The sequence below is a fragment of the Gymnodraco acuticeps genome, unplaced genomic scaffold (assembly GCF_902827175.1).
Source record: "Gymnodraco acuticeps unplaced genomic scaffold, fGymAcu1.1, whole genome shotgun sequence".
Taxonomy (NCBI): Eukaryota; Metazoa; Chordata; class Actinopteri; order Perciformes; family Bathydraconidae; genus Gymnodraco; species Gymnodraco acuticeps.
This window is the reverse complement of record NW_022991201.1, coordinates 388095-407394: the sequence shown is the minus strand read 5'-3', so window position 1 is coordinate 407394 and position 19300 is coordinate 388095. Positions and strand designations below refer to the sequence as shown.

The following is a 19300-nucleotide window of genomic DNA, read 5'->3' as shown; positions in this document are numbered from 1 at the left end:
TTTACATGGAGACTCGAAGATAAAACAAAAAGTTACAGTTTAGAGTATGAAAAGTTTTGTTATCGTATTTCAGATTCCCTGCTTTATTTATTGTGTTTTTAATTTAAACATCAAGTGGTACATGTGTATATTTCACACTTTGCTCTGTAGCATGAATAACTCCAGTAAACAGCAAAGCTGAATAAGTACCTCAAAAAATATCTCAAAGTATAACAAGTATATTTATTGAACTGCATTGCTCAGTGTTATCTTGTATATGCTTAAGTGGGAATAATAATAAAAAATGATGACATCGTCAAATAGATTTTGCTTCATGTTGTACACAAAGTTCCATATACTGTATATGTTTTTTTTTAATTAATATTTCTTTAAAACTCCTTTCCAATAAAAAATCATAATATTTTGTAACAAAAATAAAAGAATGATGAAGTATAATGATTTAGAAATAACATACCAGTCTGCAACAAGACCCTGAAATCAACTGGTATCTAGAGTGGAGTGTGTTCATTGAATAATCATTCCTATGTTTTAACTCTCAACGCTAATTGCATCCTCATATCTTAAATTGTAATATTGCTTAGGCCCCCATATGTCCCACTTAACTTACCAAGATTTTCCTAATCCCAAATACTTTTTTGAAAGTGTTAAATTCCGCTCAAGGATGCAACTCTTCTGCTCCTCTCCTAAGAAATATGATGGTGATAATATACCATGCTGTATTATGACTACTCATGACTTGCCTTGTGCTTTCCTGAGATTGTTATGTCTTCCTTAGAATACAGTCATTTTTCACAAGACACTGAGAACTTGTTATCTGCCCCATTGTCGGGCTTTATACCTTAATCAATATTTGAATTCAAAGACCTTTCTCTTCTCTCAACAACCTATTTTCATTACTACTTTCATCATCTGCATTATGGTTAAACACAATCTGAAAATGTATATCATAGTAATGCATCTTAACTATTACAAATAAACTGCCTTTTGTCAAGTATGTTTTATTTAAAAAAGGAATTATTGAACAAAAGAACACTGTCTTCATTTTTATATTACAAATTATTTAGCAAACATACATTTTTATCTAAATTGTACTCGTATTACTGCAAAGTCTTGGAACTTTGATATTTAATAGGGGGAGTACTTTAATAACCAGTCTCAGATTCTAACCTCTTCTGCTCAGTGTTCACATTATTTCTTAAATTCGTATATCTTATAGTGCAAATGCATTAAAGAAGTGATACATTTATAACGGTTATAATGAGTATTTTCATATTATTTGTGGCAGTTAGTCAATCCTAGGAGTAGCATTAGCAGTAATTTAATATGTTCATACAACCTTCTTGAGCTTGGCACTAATTGAAAAGTCCCCACTGAGCATTGATTAAGTGTTGAGGTGTCGCTGGTCCTTTAAGAGATGTTTTGACTCTGCACGTGCTTGCCTTATAAGGGAGCCGCATCAAACGGTGACCGATAGTTACCTCTGCTCTGCATCAAGCAGCGATATAAAACCCTGCCGGAGGAGAGGACAACAGCTTCTCCAGACACTGAGACACAGAGGACCATCACAGAGAGCAGCTGATTCACCATAAGTTGTTCTCCAAGAAGGATTGCAATATATGAAAGGAGAAAGAGTGGATATTCACGTCGCTCGGGATTAAGGACGGTGAGTTCTGTTTTTTTTGTTGGGGGGCTGTACATTTGGGGGGGGGGGGGGGCTTTATGAGTTTCTTTGTTGGACCAACAAAGAGATACGTACATGCCACGGTGTACAAGTTAAGATTTATGTTCTCCTTAAACTATGATTTCTTCATATGTTGTCAGCTACTACTTTTGGCTTTGTATAATTAAGCGACGATAACAAAACAAAGATTGGATTGGCTGTTGAATGCCAAATTCTGTTGTTTTTTTATTTTTCTTCGTTTCAACGTCGCAAAGATAGTCAATACCTGCTATGAGATGAATGGACTTCAAATGTACATGGCAATACCGTCGTTTGAGTGAAATGACAAGCATTGTCTTTGCTGTTTTTCGCTCTTTTATCTTGTTTTTGTCTCAGTATCCTCCTCTGTGAGTAGGACCAGTGTCAAGATAGCTATTGTTAGAATCAGTACTTCCGATAAGGCATTAAAAAAAATAAAAGCCTCATTGTGGAAACGAATTTATTTATTACAAAACCTGAATCTATAAGAGAAACTTAAGGCACCTTTTCACATTTTTTTATTGACTGCACTTTTAATTGTAACGTTACTGTTTAGTGGGAAATATATTCAAGTTACATGTGTTGCAGCTTTACTCTGAAAGCACATTCACCGTACTTCCTGTCTCATTGTGGCTAAATTGACTTTTGAATTTGGGTCAGTATCGCGAAGCTGAATGACCGACAGTAACCTTAATCCACTACTAGAACAATGAAACAAAAGTATCACAAATAGCATATAATAAATCAGTCACTCGATTAATTTTGGCATGTTATCATCCTTTTGACATTTGGTCATAGTGAAAAATATGTCACTGTATAACAATTAACAGTAGCCTGATTTTCTTTCTTTCACGTTACAATGTTTTTTTCTTCATAATGTGTGCTGGGTCAGCTAAATTATGTCTTGTTTTTAGTGATTTTATCAAAGTGCATGTCTGCAGTGTTGGTGCAATGTCGACGACATACATTTGCTATGTTTTCGTTAGTGGTTTAAAGAAGAAATGCATAGAATCGACGATCTATTATCATCTTTTTGGGCAAAATTGCTTTGATTTGAACAGTTTTTCATTTTTTAAATACATGTCAAGTTTTTTCGGAAAAAATTGAAGACAATGAGGGTTGAGAAAAACATCCTGTATCAATGAGGTATGACACGTGAGCGAGAGTTGATGTAAACAAGTATTATAAAGAAGGATGGTTTCAGTGTGTGCCACTAGAGGCGCCATGGCTCTGCACCATTTGTTCTGCTCAACACTCAGCTCCACATATCTTCTTATTTCGGCATGCGATGTGTTTTCACCACCATGTTTACCAAAAGCAGACGATTCTTGAAAGGTTAACTCTGAAGATTCTCAGATAGTTTGACTGTGGAAAACATCAGTAACATCAAGCTGATCCAAGTTCTATAAATATCAGGTTTCATAATGGGTATCATCGTTATGTAAACATATCGATCCCCAAATGGAGGTGGGAGAGTTTTAGTGACACCATTTATTTCAGTGGTTAGAAATGATAGCCATAAATGTATATGATGTATTCATTCATTCAAACCTTTATATAAGATTCAATACATTAATTGAGGGAGACTCTTAATTTGCAATGATGATCAAATAAATCAAACTCATATGAAACCTCTTGTTAAAACCAAAGATAAAAGGAGAGAAGAAAATAACATTAAATGTCCATCAAATGTGGGGAAAGTGTAGTTGTCCTCCTACACATTGCAGACCACTAATGTGTTCCCCTCACTCATTTTGTTTGAGATGTGCACTAGTGTATTGCAATATCCATATTTGCCACGAAAATCTTAACATGTGATTTCAAACCTGTACTGATGTGTTGAGCTTTACGCCAACTACAATATAGGCATTCAAGTTGTTTCTGGTTCAAGTTTTACTGTATATGTTGCCCTTGTTTAATCACTTGCTTTGCAATCATGTGTTAAATCAAAGGGGCAGTTGTGTATTTTGTATTTGTTATCCGTTGATTGGGTGTATCAAATATCATAAAATAGAGAAAAATGTCAAATCCAGTTTATCAAAGTCTAAGTTGATGTCTTACATTTTGTTTTGTCAGTCCTAAAGTCAAATACATGTTGTTTATATATGATAGAAAACAGAGCAAAGCAGAAAATCCCCGTATTTTAAAGGCTGAAAAACTGAATATTTGCATAAAATACTACCATAACGATGGTTTGATTATCAATATAGTCTATTGGTTGTCTAATTGTTACAGCAAGAGCATGAATTCCTCATATATTTTTGTTTAAGTAAGTCTTCGGCAGGAATCTTTCCGATAAAGCTGTGTGTGCCGTCACTGCTGCCATTTAATCAGGTGACTCATAGAGAAAACAGATGTACCAGTTCAGCAGATACTCAACGTAGGCCGCTGTGTTGTTTGGGCATCCCAAAGGTCCTGTTGATTTTTCTTGCGAAATTTCATACAATCCGGCGGATTTACTTAATTCAGCCATGTCCATGTATCCTGCGAACATTTATGCAATAGTGCCAACGTACTGGAATATAAACAGATGTTTTTGTCATCTGTATTTATCATCTCTCATGTTGTCTTTTTGCCATCTGCACTGGCAATTAGATCATTCTCCAAGTGATGGTACACATTAGTTTCACCCTGTAAGTAGGCCGAGACTGCTAGGGAAGTGGTTAGACTATGTTGTTATTATGATTGCGTTCGAGAAAATGTGGTGTAAAACCATAGAAGTCTAAATTAATTGTTTAATCAGGGCAGGACTTTTTCTCAACCCACAAGCAAATGATTGATGTGTCCTTGATGTTGTTTTGCTGTTGTTCCACTTTCTACGACAACCAGCTTTATTCTGTCTAAAGGGCATTCAATAAGATAAACAGGATTGCTTTAATCCTTTTCAAACTTGAGTTTTACCAACAACCTAAAGAAATGGCCACAAAAATGAGGCAACAGCCTTAGGTTAAGTCGCACTTGTTTTGATTTTATATAGACTTTAGACAGACAAGTGACAAGACTCATCGTCTTGATCAGCTTTTTGTGAACTTTTCTGGGTGCTACATCTACAAATATAGTGTTCATCATAACACAATGGTCAACTCTACACAAACCTTTGTTTTTAAGTCCTGAGCCTCATGTTATGTAAAGCATTGTTAAGACACGTACAAAAGCATGATGACATTAATAAATAAGCTAAGTATCTCAGTCTTGAGTGGCTGATCTGATCTGATCCCAACATACAGGATCGAAAAGCAGCATTAAAAAAATAGTTTGATAACTCCTGAATATTTTCAGTATTACGGTCTTCTTTCTGGAGTCAATAACAAGTCCGGGCACCGATCCAAGGACTTTTGAATCTGCAAATAGAATAAACAAATAGGCATGTAAACTGTTTTGCCCCAGAGAGGTTTTTTTTATATATGAGATAAACAATGTGCCATTTAGTACATCTGACAAAGCCCAGTTCCTTGCAAAACAGTGAAAATGTGTATCAGCTTTTTCCATTAGTTGAGTAGACCAACTGCTTTGGTTTCGTCAGTGGGTCGTTTGAACAGAGGGGGGTTGGTGATGCTGTCTTGTAACATTTACATATAATGCAGCTTATCATGTGATTCGGAGGTGTTAAGGGGTAAAAACATTGATGATTAAAAAAATGTCCGACAACTTTGACCACTTAAAAACTTCCCACCACGCACTCATCCTGTTGGAGGCTGACCTTTGGACGGATGACTCTACATGTAGTGAAGCTGCAGTAGTTCCTCAGTCATCAGGTGACTTGGTTTGCTGAGTGCTGCTGTACTTTTGTCTGGTCTGCGTGTCAGAACTGTTTAGTTCTATAGGTAAATCCATTAGAAAGGCTTTTGTCTTTGAGTAAGGCTTTTTTGTTTCTGATGGCAGCTGTAGTTTAGTTTTAGCATTTAGCATTTAGCATTATTAAGCAACCAGGTAATATCTGTTGTGTTCCTGATATGGTATTTATTTTTGATAGAAGATCTATTTCTTATCGTGGCACGATTTACAGGTCGGCACAGCTATGTTTGGTATAAGCATGCGCTAGGTTACGGATTGCTGATGTCAGGACTTTCTGTTCTGTATTCATATTGGTTTTCATACGTCCATTTGGGATGTATGAATTTTTTCTTTTGTTGTCTTTTTCCACAGGAACAAAGCAGCTGTTGAGGTTTTAGTTAGCAGACTGTGTCATTTTAACAGAAAGGAAAGTGTCTTTTGTTTGTCTGGTCAACGTTTGCATTGTCTGACCCTCTTTCTTTGTCTTTTTGGGTCCCAGTGAGGAGCTGGAGCGTGCTCAGTGAGGTTGGGAAGACGTCATCATGACTGTCTCCACTCAACTGGGTTTACTGCTTTGGAAAAACTTCACCTACAGACGGAGACAGACTGTAAGTAGAAGGGCTTTACATTACTGACATATTTGTATTAATTGAAAAATATAGATATTTTCCATTCCATATGATTATTTCCCAAACCAGAGGTTTTCACTAATCCTTGCTGTTATTTTGTGAATTTTATTTTATTTATGTTAAACACATAAAGCTTTTTATATATTTGTTAGTGTTATACTGGTCTCAGTATCACTTGCATTGTGTCTTCTTTGAAGTTAGCTCTATTTATAATACAATCAGGCACAGTTTTAGGTCAGTCCCTTAGAAAAAGACTAAAAAGCAAAATGGAGGGATATCTGTTCTTTTGAGAAATGTCCCCTGAGTGCTTTGTCCCAGTCACATTTACAATGCACTTGACTGGGAGATGATTTTCCCAGTACCACATGACTAGTCATAAGGGCAGTACAAATACTTTCTAGATGTCTTCCCTCATAACTAAGCAGTCCAAATGATGTAATTCTCCTCTCAATCAATCAATCAATCAATCAATCAATCAATGTTTATTTATATAGCCCAATATCACAAATGTTACATTTGTCTCAGTGGACTTCATAGCCACTCGTTCTGAACGCATCACAGTTTACAGATCACTGTGAGTCATTAATGATGTAATGATGACATATACAGTATGTCCAGTTACCATCATGTTCTGGTTGGTGCCCACATACTCAAAGTCATGTAAATCAAATTCACTTCCAAGCAGTAGCACAGTGGATCTTTATACATGAGGAGGCTCATCTGCATACAATTGAGCCGGCTGGACATAAGTCCACTTATTTCCAACAAAAGGATACAGTGTGTACTCTAAGACAGTGTCTTTATTCTTTATCCCTGTGCTGCTTGTCTGACATGCTGTTTCAAGCTGAGACACTGGCAGCTGAAGTAGAGGGGCCATATGGAGCAGATGGACATAGTTCCTTAAACCCTGCAGACCTCCCTCTGTCTCGCTCTGTCACCCCTTATTAACCCATATACCACCCCAGACTCATTGTGGGATGGATTACTGTGTACAAAGGCCAACAGCCACCTCTAAATATAGATATTTTAGAGGGCACAGAGATACACTCACAAACTCATCATGTTCTAAAGAAGCAGAAATGACCTTAGTTGAACTGAAACACCCCAAAACTGATGAAAACTTGTCAGTAGATGATAGTATACTAAAAGATGATTAACTTATTTGTTTTGGCACATTTTTGTTTCCCAAAATGCTTTCTTTTATTCATTTGATTAACACATATCATCCTCCTTTTGTCTTATTTTCTTAGGTCCAGCTGCTGATTGAGATCATCTGGCCTCTGTTTATCTTCCTCATCCTGATCTCTGTCCGAATTCATTATCCACCCTACGAGCAGCATGAATGTAAGCACACATTAAGACAGGGAGAGATATACACATTCATTTTTTATTTCATTCACATATATAACAAAATTAAGCTTCATTGATTTTGTTGTAGTATTAAAATATATAGTTGAATTTAAGATGAATGAAACCTCAGGTACATTCAGATTTCCCATGTTGATTGGTTATTTTTCAAATTACTTCAAAAACAATGGTGTAGGTTTTTGTAAGACATTGTCAATATTTGTATCTTAGTGATCAACATATTAGTCAATCAAGGTTTCCGCGTAATTGTCACAGTAGGATTGTTCGGAATTGTTTGCACTGTGTGGACCTTTATGACCTTAAGCTCCTGGAAAAGTTAGTTTCACAACGTTGACCATGTTTGACTCCAAAAAATATCATGGTCTAGACTCTAGAGCACAAACAAAAAAGGACCTTTTAGCATTTCCAAGTCGCTTTATTCACTTAGGGAAGGAAAACATACAAATTACTGAGATGGCTTTGACACCTTCATTCTGTGCATCTTTGAACATTTTATGCAGTTTCAAGCTTGTAACACAATTATAGATTACTGTTTTAGGATGAATGAAGTGTAGCTCTGTAATCGATAGTGTTTACTTGTGTTTAGTGTACACTAAACAAGTTCCCTTATTTGGAACAAAATCATCGATATCTAATGACAGTGTATTACAAGTATGTCCAATCCCATTTACCCAGCCTGCTGACCCCCTTTCATCCTCTACTTATCTTTTCGACATAATAGCTATTTAACCTCAGTAATGCAGCAGTAGCAGTTAAGTTAGCTGATAAGTGTACAAACAATTGTAAAGATAATGTAAGTAGCAATGAGTGACACGTTATAGTTAGCCTAAGTTCAATGAGTTGGACATTTAGTAGTACGGGTAGTTTTATATGTTGGAGAGTAGTGGAAAAATGGAAGTGAATGGGACACTTAAAATGAAAGACTTTACCTGATTGATTGGCAAGGATGAAAAATATCCTACTGGTTATCAGTTTTCTCCAGTGATCCACATTTCAAAAACACATCATATAAATTGAATTATTTTCCTTTCCTTTCCAGGCCATTTCCCTAACAAGGCCATGCCCTCGGCGGGTACGTTGCCATGGGTACAAGGCATCATCTGTAACGCCAACAACCCCTGCTTCCGTAATCCCACCCCAGGCGAGAGTCCCGGGGTGGTGGGAAACTTCAATGATTCTATGTGAGTACGGTGGCCCTGTGGCTGATTTATAGCTCAGGCAGTGCAATACTTTGAATAATCCAAAATATGTACGCAATGCGTTTTTGTATCATTTTGTATCTATATTATTCAATCTTTTAATCAATATATGAATGTATAATGTGCCTTTAAAATAAATACTCAGGCTTTGAATTCTCGAGATGAAGATGTGTCTGATTTTGTCTCGTTCTGTAACATCCCCAGAATCTCCCGTTTGTTCACTGATGCCCAGAAAATCCTGCTCTACAGTCAGAAGGATAAAAGCTACGAAGGCTACACGGGACTGCTAAGGGCTCTCAGAAAGATGCAGGAGAACACTGCTCGTAAGTACATACCTTTTTGTTTTATTTATTTGTTACAGTTATTGAATGACGACCTCATTGATTACCAAGTCACCCACCCATTCACAATCAGTCATTTCTGCTGCCTGTATCATCATTCAAATGAGAGCTCCTACATGACCTCACATCCAGTCATGATTGGAGTCAGTGACTCACACCCAGAGATGGGGTCGTTACTAAAAAAAAGTCATATATTACATATTACATATTACTTTTAAAAAAAGTAATATATTACACTACTTCGTTACTCGCTACATAAAGTAACTAGTTACTTTACTCGTTACTTTACTCGTTACTTTACTCGTTACTTTACTCGCAGGGCCGGCCCGCCCCTCCCTACAGGCAGATCACGCAGACTGCGGCGCACCTACAGTGTAAGCGCGCCACAGTTTTGCCTCTGCGAGACTCCACTTGCACCCCCAATTACTATTGCATTAAGGAAGACATAACACAAGTCTTTCTTTTTATATGCTCTCAAATAGGCTACCAGCCACACAACAAGCTAACAGTCTGTGAAACGTCAAGACACTAATTAATGAAACCAGTTCAAGACGCATTATTCTTATCATTCTTTATGAGCGCAGTAACGGTAAGGTATCTAATTACTTATGTATTTAGTATTCCATAACTTAGTAACAGAGATGGTCAAACTAAAGTGGTAGAGACAGAATTCCTACAATGAAGCGGGACATTGAACTGTTCACCCGTGAGAGGGCGATCAAGAAAAGAGAGCGAGCGGCCCCGTTGAGGGAGTTTACAGATGAGAAGACTCAGCCATGTTTATGCAGCACTGCACGTGGAGATGTGGTCTCGCAAGTCGCGCAGATTACATAGGCCTACATGTAAATAAACCTGCGGCGGAAACCCCTCTTGTCTGTCAGTGAGTGTGATTATTTTATAAAAGTAACGAAGTAACGCGTGTCGGGGCAATGTTAGTAACTGTAGTGTGATTACTAAATTATAAAAGTAACGCGTTACACTACTCCGTTACCGACAAAAGTAATATTATTACAGTAACGCGTTACTTTGTAACGCGTTACTGTAATAATATTGCGTTACACCCAACTCTGCTCACACCTATAGTTCCTTCACACATTGCTGATGTTAAAACTAAATGAAGTTACTGCTCAAGTTCCCCTCGCAGTGTAACAGCTGATTGAAGTCCTCTATGGAACATCCTTATCACTGCCTGCCAGACGCTGAGGCCCCTCTCCTTAAAGCCAGTGGGTGCAGGGATGGGCACAGGTACGGGCTAATGTTGCCCAGGCAATGGTCCTTTTGCCATTTGTGTCTGCCCCTCTGGAGAGAGCAAGAGGTTTATGTTTTTTCTGTTGTGGCCGAATAAACATGATAAACCTACAATTAGTATTGTAGCGTCTCGCTGCGATAAAACACACCTTGTCAGCGCTGTCATCTGCCCCCAGTCACGTGACTTTGTTTACAATCTGACAGCTGAAAGCAAAGGACAGCCCCCCGGCCTCATATGGCTATGGTGATGATCATACCAAATGCCCGCCTGGCTTTGGTGGCAAATCCCCGGGTCAATCTGTCCCCGGAAATGTCCCCGTTTTTAAATATGCTTAAATTGATTTTGAGTTTTCTCATGGCAGTTAGGGTAGGGGACAAACCAGGGGACTTTAATTCCTCTTGACACCGTCGGTTATTTACACCAAAAAATCTAAATAGGCTATACTTGTTATTGTGCTTCTGTCTTTCTGTGTCTTCTCATCTGCTCCGTAAACTCCCCCAACGGGGCCGCTCGCTCTCTTTTCTTGATCGCCCTCTCACGGGAGAACAGTTCAATGTCCCGCTTCATTGTAGGATTTTTGCCATGTCTCTACCACTTTAGTTCAACAACCCCTTTATTAAGTTATGGAATACTAAATAAATAAGTAATTAGTTACCTTACCATTACTGCGCTCATAAAGAATGATAAGAATAGCAATAAGAACAATGCGTATTGAACTGGTTTAATTTATTAGTGAGTTTATTTAAGAAAATTACTTAGAAGCCCTATTTTATCAGTATGTCTGCACAGAAGTTACAATGGTCAAACTAACCTACATTAAAACAGAATTGTCCCCATTTTTTCTTTAATAGTTAGTAACATTAGATATTTTAATGAGATATGGACCGCAAAACAAAAGATTTCCCTGGATTTCATTTAGAAACAAATTCAAAAGGTCTTGTGTTTTTTTCGGTGGGGCAGGGCCCTGTTTCTAGTTTAGAGCAATAGCCCCTCCAAATGTCTGTGCACGTCCCTGAGTGGGTGTAACTTCTCTTTTAATGAGTGAGCAGAGTGATGGCACTAGACAGGAAATTGCACCACCCTGACAATCATTATAAAATCCCTACCCAGATCTGGTAGAACATGTCAAGTTGGACTGGAATGTCTCTGCTTCCTGTTATGACATTTAGCTATCTCTGGTCTCAGTTTAAACCTGAAAATGTAATCGTAATCTTACATTTTAATGCTAAGGTTCGCAAGTTTGTTTTACCATGACCATGGCAGCTCTGAGATTAAAAAAGGACATCTTTCTAAAATAGCATCTTGTTTATGACTTCACTGTGCTGAGTCGAAGTAACCTGCAAATGGCAAAGTGTTTTAAATCCTCACTTGAATAAAAGTCATAAAATGCACTTTATCTTTGCTCCGTGTAAAAAAAACGTTTTAATTCAGTACCCATTACTCTGACATGGGAGGCATGATAAAAGCAATCTAGATTTTTTTTAACATTCGACCTTGTGTGCAAAGACAAGCAGGAAGAAATGGAAAACATTAAGACAGTATAAAATGGAGGATACTTACACAGGACAGAGAACAATAACAGTAAACATCAGTGACGTAAGTACTGTCCTCCGTTAATTGCTGTAGTGAAACGAGGGAGTCTAATTGGACGAGGTCCTTTTGTCTGTTCCATTAGTGTAGCTTTGATACTGCGATATTTCTCTGAGACACAGTTAGATGCTATGAATAAAGGGGGTATTAGCCTGGTTTCACTCCGACCCTAATGTAAGGGTATATAGAGCAGAGTGTCGTCAGAAATTATGCAACGAAACAGAACAATCAAGGTCGTTGTTGTGGCTACAGTCTGATTTACAAGCAGTTATATAAAGTCCCTACAAAGCAAAGCATGGCCTGAAAAAAGGACAGGGATTACAGAGCAAATGAGAAGAAATTCAGTTCTACAAAAAAAATGTATTGTAGAAAATCTCTACATTTGCATGTTAGGTTTATTGGATCTACAGATAGATTTTCATTGTTTCTAATAACTAAAGGTCATGCATTTTAACTGGATTTGTTTGGCTCTTTTTATTTTAACAGCACATCTGTGCACTTCACCAACATTGATTTTTAAATTCACTGCCTCATGCTCTATCGCATATTACATTGCATGTGCCTTTAATCCACGTGAGGGAATGCAACTGCAGAGGGATGTTATAGGAATAAGAGCAGGGATCAAAGAGTGTGGAGACCCACGTGTCGGTTAATAATTGAGAAACCGGCGGGGGTCAGCAAATGAGATTTACACTGACAGGGAAGGAGCGCCGTGAAGGGTCAGGGAGAGGGATGAGCTTTTTCCTGGAGGACAACTAGATAAATCACACAGCATACGCTCTGTCTGATGAGGTCTGACGCATTCCTGCTTTAGGAGAGAAGACAGAATGACATGGCAGATCAATGAAAGAGAGAAAATCAACAGACATTTGAACATTTATTCAACATTTTTGAGACGAGAAAGGTGTTCTTCATACCATGTAGATTGATCAGGCTTTTTTTCTCACCTGTGTACCATTCCTAGCAAAAGTGAAGCCTGAGTTGGATTCGCATACTAACCTTGCGTTTGTAGGCTTTCACTTCCTTCATGTTTTATCTTGCTGACTCCATTTCATTTAAAGGCTCAATGTGTCTGAGCCTGATCTTTTCAAATGGACAGTGTTCCGCCTTGAATGATTGTAATACTGGAGAATTCATTACTTTCCTCGCCTTTAAATCAGTCCATGCATGTCTCGCTCAACCCTTATTTTAAGCTTTCCCTTTGTTTATCCAATCGTGTTAAAACCATATCCCACATTTAAAATATGTCCTTGAGGAGGTGAGAAATATAATCCCCTCACAGAAATGTCCTTTAGGACGTGTAAATCTCTGATTGGCTCTCACAAACAAAGTCAGACATGCTCAGATACTATCCAACATGTTATTTATTTTCCAACATCAACATAGTAATTTACATTCCACCTATTGTGCAGCTCTTTTGTGAGTTTCATAGCAGTCATAATTTCCTTCATCCATCCACCTTTTCTTGCTCAAACTAGAAAAATCACCTGGCATTCAGGAATGTGCCTTAATGCTTGTTAGCAAAACTAGGTGTGCTATGCCACTATTATTAAATATGAAATAAACGAGGGAGCGGCAGGAGCAAGCACAGACTTGTGTCGGTGGTCATTTTATGCACACCCTTTTACAGCAGGTCCTAATGTAGGAAAAACAAACACAAATAAGGATTGTTACTTTTTACGTTGTCACACTTCCAAAGACGTCTTTGCCCCTGATTACGGGGAGGGGGTAAACGACTTAGGCAGCGCAAGCAAAGACTCACAGATAAGATAAAACACGTAGATTGAATACAGACACACAAGGTCCTTTGATGACTTGATAGGCTTTCTATCAAGTCTGGTCTCTCCTCAAGGACCTTTGAATGCAATGCACCATGGGAGATATGACTTCCAACTGGGACACAGATTAGACCTTATTAGCACTCCCGTGTTGTTCACCCCTGAGAGTTGAGGTCACTCACATGCAATTAGATGCACAGGTACACAATAACACACACACACAAAAAAAATGCACAGAGCAGGGACGGTAGGGATGTTTGATTAACACACACTCACTTTAAATCACATAAGACACTCTCTGGTGCACATATATGGAGGCAGAAAAAGAGCGTGACCTCCAAAAAGTACATACAGAAACACACTGTTCTCTCTCACTTCCTCCCAGGGGAAGTTCAGGCAAAGCAAAGTGTGTGTGTGTGTGTGTGTGTGTGTGTGTGTGTGTGTGTGTGTGTGTGTGTGTGTGTGTGTGTGTGTGTGTGTGTGTGTGTGTGTGTGTGTCAATAAAAATATCGCTTTAAAAAAAACAGTAAGACATCAAATCACATTGTCCTGTGGTATTGGTATTTTGACAAGCAATTTAAATTGTTTCGTTAATTACCCTAAAACATAGCGTTTCGTGCGGCGGTTGTCGTTGTTGGGTGAAAAGCAAACAGCCGTTTGCTGCGGAGTAGAGCTCAGCGTGCTCCTTCACTACAGACTATCGCACCACCTAACCATTCGCCAAATATGAACAATTGAGGAAAATTAGGAAGAACTGATGATTCAAATGTTGTAGTTCAAGTAGTAATTTGAACAGACTAGTGGAGAGAAGTCATCATAAATGATTTGCCAAAATGTATCAAACCCCAATAGGATAATATCATTCTTAGTTTTATGCATTAAGCCATGCTTAGTTTATCAGTTACACAACACTTTAGAGACAGCGCTGGTAATAACCAAAATAAGAGCCGGGGGCTGCAGGACTTTTTCCTGTTTTCCTTGCATGATCTCTTTTAAATGCTGTCACCTAACATCAACAACAACGACAACAACAATGACAACTACTGAGTGTTTGCAGAGAAATTAGTAAAGACTAAAACAAAGTGGGTGAAAGGTGAACACAGAGACTTTGAGGAAGAGAGCAAGAGAGGAACAGGACAATTGGTAGGCAGAATGTGGACCAATGTGGACCAAAGTAGAGCGCCCTAAAGTAACCCCGCTGCATACAATTCATAGCTGAGTATAAAAGGGAAGTGTGTGTTTGTGCCTGTGAGTGTGTTCTCAACCACACAGCTGACTCAGGCCAGTTTGAGAAATGGTTTGACTTCTTTGGAATGCAGCAAAAGTACAAAACGCTCTCAAAGTGCAGAGAGGACAGTGTGTTTCTTTGCTTGTGAAATGATCACCATTCATATGTATGATTAGATTTGGAGTCATTTTGAGTTGAATTCATTGGTGTGTTTTTGTATGTTCTCAGTTTGTTTGTCATGGACCTCTTGCACTGGGGTTTCCACTGTTTAAACAATGTCTGAAATATAAAAATGTTAAGAAGCATAATAAACAGTATTTTCTTTTTTTGGTTTATTCCATCTTAACAATAGTAAGTCTCTCGTGACCAAACGTGTATAGGCTGAGCCTTAGCTTATAACATCGACTCTTATATTATTATTTATACACATTTGATTTAACGTTATTGTACATCTCTCTGCCAACATTGCTGTGAATCCTGGTTTCAATAGCCACCAAATGAACCCTATTTTTGTGTTTCTTTTCTAGGTTTCAAGCTGAAGGACTTTTTGCAAGACAATGAGACCCTTTCCCACTTCCTTCACAACAACGCCTCCCTTCCTCGTTACGCGCTGAAGCAGATAGTGGAGGCTGACGTCAACTTGGAGAAGGTAGAATATATACCATTGAAAAGTTTAATAATAAAACCTCCTTCAGTAAATGATGATTTTTCCATTTCACTAATGATTCCCATATTGCCCATAGCGGTCAAAAGTGCAGTATGTTTTGTGTACAGCTATTTTGTGAAGTTCTTTTCACATAAGCTGATCATACTGTCCTGGACGTAGTACATGCATACATCCAATAACCTTGGCTTGACAACAGGATACTGTACTACTGCACAGCTAAGCCCTTAATGCCCTCCAGAATAATCACTGCGGGTAATTTTTCTTTTGAAGACTGAACATTGATTATTTTTTTCTAGTGTATCCCCCACAAAGCTCTCCCATTTAAATCAATTAAACGTACATTAACAGATTCTGCTTCCTATAGAGCCCCCATAACAACAGCTCCCAGCCCGGCCCACCACATCATCCCTGCTTTGCAATTGGATGGCTCATGTCACATGACCACTGCTCTCCCAGCTTCCCTTCCCCCTAGTTCTGCTCACGTGCAGACACAGGCTCAAAAACAAACTCACGTTACACCATCGGATTCTCTTCTACTTTTTTCCCGGGCAACTATTGATCAAAGGAGATGACTCTCCATTAGTCTATACGGTCATTAGGAACATTATTTAAGGAGAGGAGGGGAAATTGAGGAAAGCTAGTTAATGCTATGCTTTTAGTTATATGCAATGAAGGTCATTTTGTCAATTGTCAAAACATCAATTAAGTGCACGAGTCTAACACACAAAGATGGAAATCCCCCATGGGAAATATTTGTTTTGAGTTATTTTCAGACAATAAGTATGAGATTCCCACTCGTCCAAACTTGCTGCTCTAAGCCCTTGTGTTTTTTCCAATGAAAATATGACCAGCTGTGGTATGTGTACAGTTGGCACAAAGCAGACTATTCAAGGACATCTTGACATAATAGTCACTCTCACAAAGACATAGCATCCGAATATCTTGAGTCTTCTTCAGAGAAAACAGAGCCTCTGTCCTTAAATGCTCCAATGTCAAAGGAAAGAATGTTCTGTTACTACACCTGCATAGGTGAAGCTGTACTGCCTCTTCCAAATAATGGGTTGAATCATATTAACAAGATAAAGGATAAGCATGTTCTTAAATGACACAGACAGTATCATCACCAGATACATAGCTGGTGGTAGAGTTTTATCTGGATAACTTTTATTGTCCTTGGCAGGCCCCAGCTTTGAGATGTATAAAATGTTGTTCCCTCATCGTTGCTTGGCGATATCTTTCTGTGAGCTTCATTGTTTTGTTCTTAATGTCAGGTTTTAGGAATCTAACTATTCCGATACATAACGATCTTTAAAAAGCCAGGACAAACCACAAAGGGTTCTCTTTGTTTTATCACAAACAGTGATACTCACCACATATGGAGATCAGTCTGTTGCTCCACTATGTTGTTACATTAGCATTTGTGCCAAAACTAAATAGTGAATATATTTGATGGATTTTATATTTTGATACATTTCTCTCCACCTCTACTCTCTCATTGTATCTAGCACACATGTGATCATAATATTGTACTCTTTCTGAACCACTCTGCCTATTTTTCCCATCCAGGTGCTGACTAAAGGTTTTGGCTTCCATCTCAGAGACCTCTGTAACACAACGTCCCTGGAGGAATTTGTCCACATTGCTGATCACAACCTGTCCCGTCAGATTCAAGAAAGTATCTGCAATTCCACCAGCGATTGGCTTGACCAGGCCCAGAGCCACTTCCTGTCCAACTTGGACTTCTTCAAACCCATTCGGGTGAGTTTGTCCTTTGAGTCACACAGCGGAAATGCGTGGTTTAACAGTTCCGATAAAGCTTTGTGCTTAGCTTGTTTCCTTTACTAGTTTTTCCCTCCAACTCTCCTCCGCCTGTTTCTTAACAAACAGCCGGCCCCTTTCCCGTAAAAACCCGTGACCTAAATGTGAGTCACGATGGTGAAGGGGGGCAAGAGTCGGAGGAAACATTGTGTTCTGCTGTACTTATCTGTAGGGGGAGAAACAAACAAAGGAAGAGAGACAGGGTATCATGATCAAGTCAGCCATTCTCAGTAACCTAGAGGCTTTCGCTGATTGCTGAGCTGTTGAAGTGATTAAAGAGTTACTCTCTTCTCTCCATATGATATGAGGATGAAATCATCTACTGGCAAACCTTGGACCTTTCACCCAAAAACACAATCCCCCCCCTTTTCGAGAACTCAATGTCCAAAATGTTGATGCAATAATGGAAATGACTTTTCACACGTGATAACATTGTGCAAAAAGTGGGAACAAGAACTTCTTGCATAACCCAACATTTGCCCATAGTTCCTCTGCATGTGGGTGTATGTAAGAGAGAGAGAGAGAGAGAGAGAGAGAGAGAGAGAGAGAGAGAGAGAGAGAGCGAGAGAGATAGTAGTAGACGAGAGATCTATACTAAGCGAGCGCGATACAGCTAGATGAGAGGATACGCGATATCTCATACTGCTAGAGACGCTATCTTGCTCTCAGTCTCTCTCTCTCTCTCTCTCTCTCTCTCTCTCTCTCTACTTCTCGTCTTCTCTGCGATCTCTACTGTTCGGATAAAAGCTTTATCTCTTCAGACTGCTGTCCTTTCTTCATCAGCACCTGTGCTTTGAGTGTCAGGCTTTTCAGCAGCTGACAGCTTAGTGTGATAGTCGACACACACACGCACACACACTCAGTTTGACAGACGGGAACATGGGAGTTCACAGCTCTGCTGACCTATTGTTCTTTCCTATATTTCCCTCCTCTCCACACCTTTGACCCCAATGTTGCTCCCAGACTTTCTCTCTCATTCCTCTGTCACAACAACATTTAGTCACTTTCTCAATTGTATCTTTAGCTTTAAACTGAATAAATATTAATACTTTTTTTCAAATGGAAGTAAACATACATGTTAATACAAATATTCATGTTCAAAAACATGGTGAATGATTCAAAATGTGGTGAACGGAAAGCAAATCATATATTTGAAATCTATGAAAAATACACAGATCAAGACAATATGCACCCAACAAGCAACTGTCACAAATTATACTTTTTCTTCATAATACACATTCGTTTTTAAACTGGTTGCATTTGTAATGTTCTACTGTTTCTACATGTTTTGTTGTTAAGCAGAAAAGGTTTATAAGCTGCCGTGGCTGCACATGAATTGATTGGTGTTTTTCAAGGATGTATTGATTGTTTGTACACACCAAATGTACAGTCTAAAATCCCTGCAACGTAGTAAAGATGCCCTCTCTCTCTTACAGAAGGATGTGAGGTCGGACCCTAAAGTGGTCCAGGAAGTCGCAGCAGCGACCGACAGTCTTCTGGAGAGCCTGGGAGCATTGGCCACGGAGGTACATACACCACGTTTACACACTGATAACACAACCCACTCATGTTATGACATTTAACATCAGGGCTTCCGAAATATTTACTTCCAAAGTGCAATCTTCTGTAGAAATGTTTGCAAATCCAATCAATTTTGTCAACTTGCTACACACAGGTCAATTGTGGTGATACAAACCGTGGCAGTTGGGTCAGGGTTGTATTGACACATCTGTATGCATACACCCACTGTTTCATGGAGTCATGAAATATGTGTTTAACTTGTGCAGAGAGCAAAACAGGTGGTTCTGATGAATAAGTGCATGGTGTAAACTAGAAGAAGAAAAGTGTTTTTCTTAGGGGAATCAAGACAGACTGCCTCATCGTAAAAAAATGTTTTAGAAACGTTTCTAACACGGTTTCATGATAAAAAAACAACACCGACGCATACCGGCTTGGTTCT

The 19300-nt window shown here is 38.7% G+C and overlaps 1 protein-coding gene across 1 annotated transcript in view; it reads left to right on the top strand.

Moving 5' to 3' along the window:
- Nucleotides 1-1497: 1497 nt before the first annotated feature.
- The window catches only part of LOC117561276 (phospholipid-transporting ATPase ABCA1-like), a 41903-nt gene continuing 24100 nt past the window's right edge, over nt 1498-19300 (top strand). Inside the window, 8 exon segments of the mRNA XM_034238574.1 lie at nt 1498-1663; nt 5973-6081; nt 7353-7446; nt 8510-8651; nt 8874-8992; nt 15383-15504; nt 17089-17280; nt 18777-18866. Of these exon segments, the coding sequence (XP_034094465.1) occupies nt 6016-6081; nt 7353-7446; nt 8510-8651; nt 8874-8992; nt 15383-15504; nt 17089-17280; nt 18777-18866 (825 nt within the window). The 5' untranslated portion in view covers nt 1498-1663; nt 5973-6015.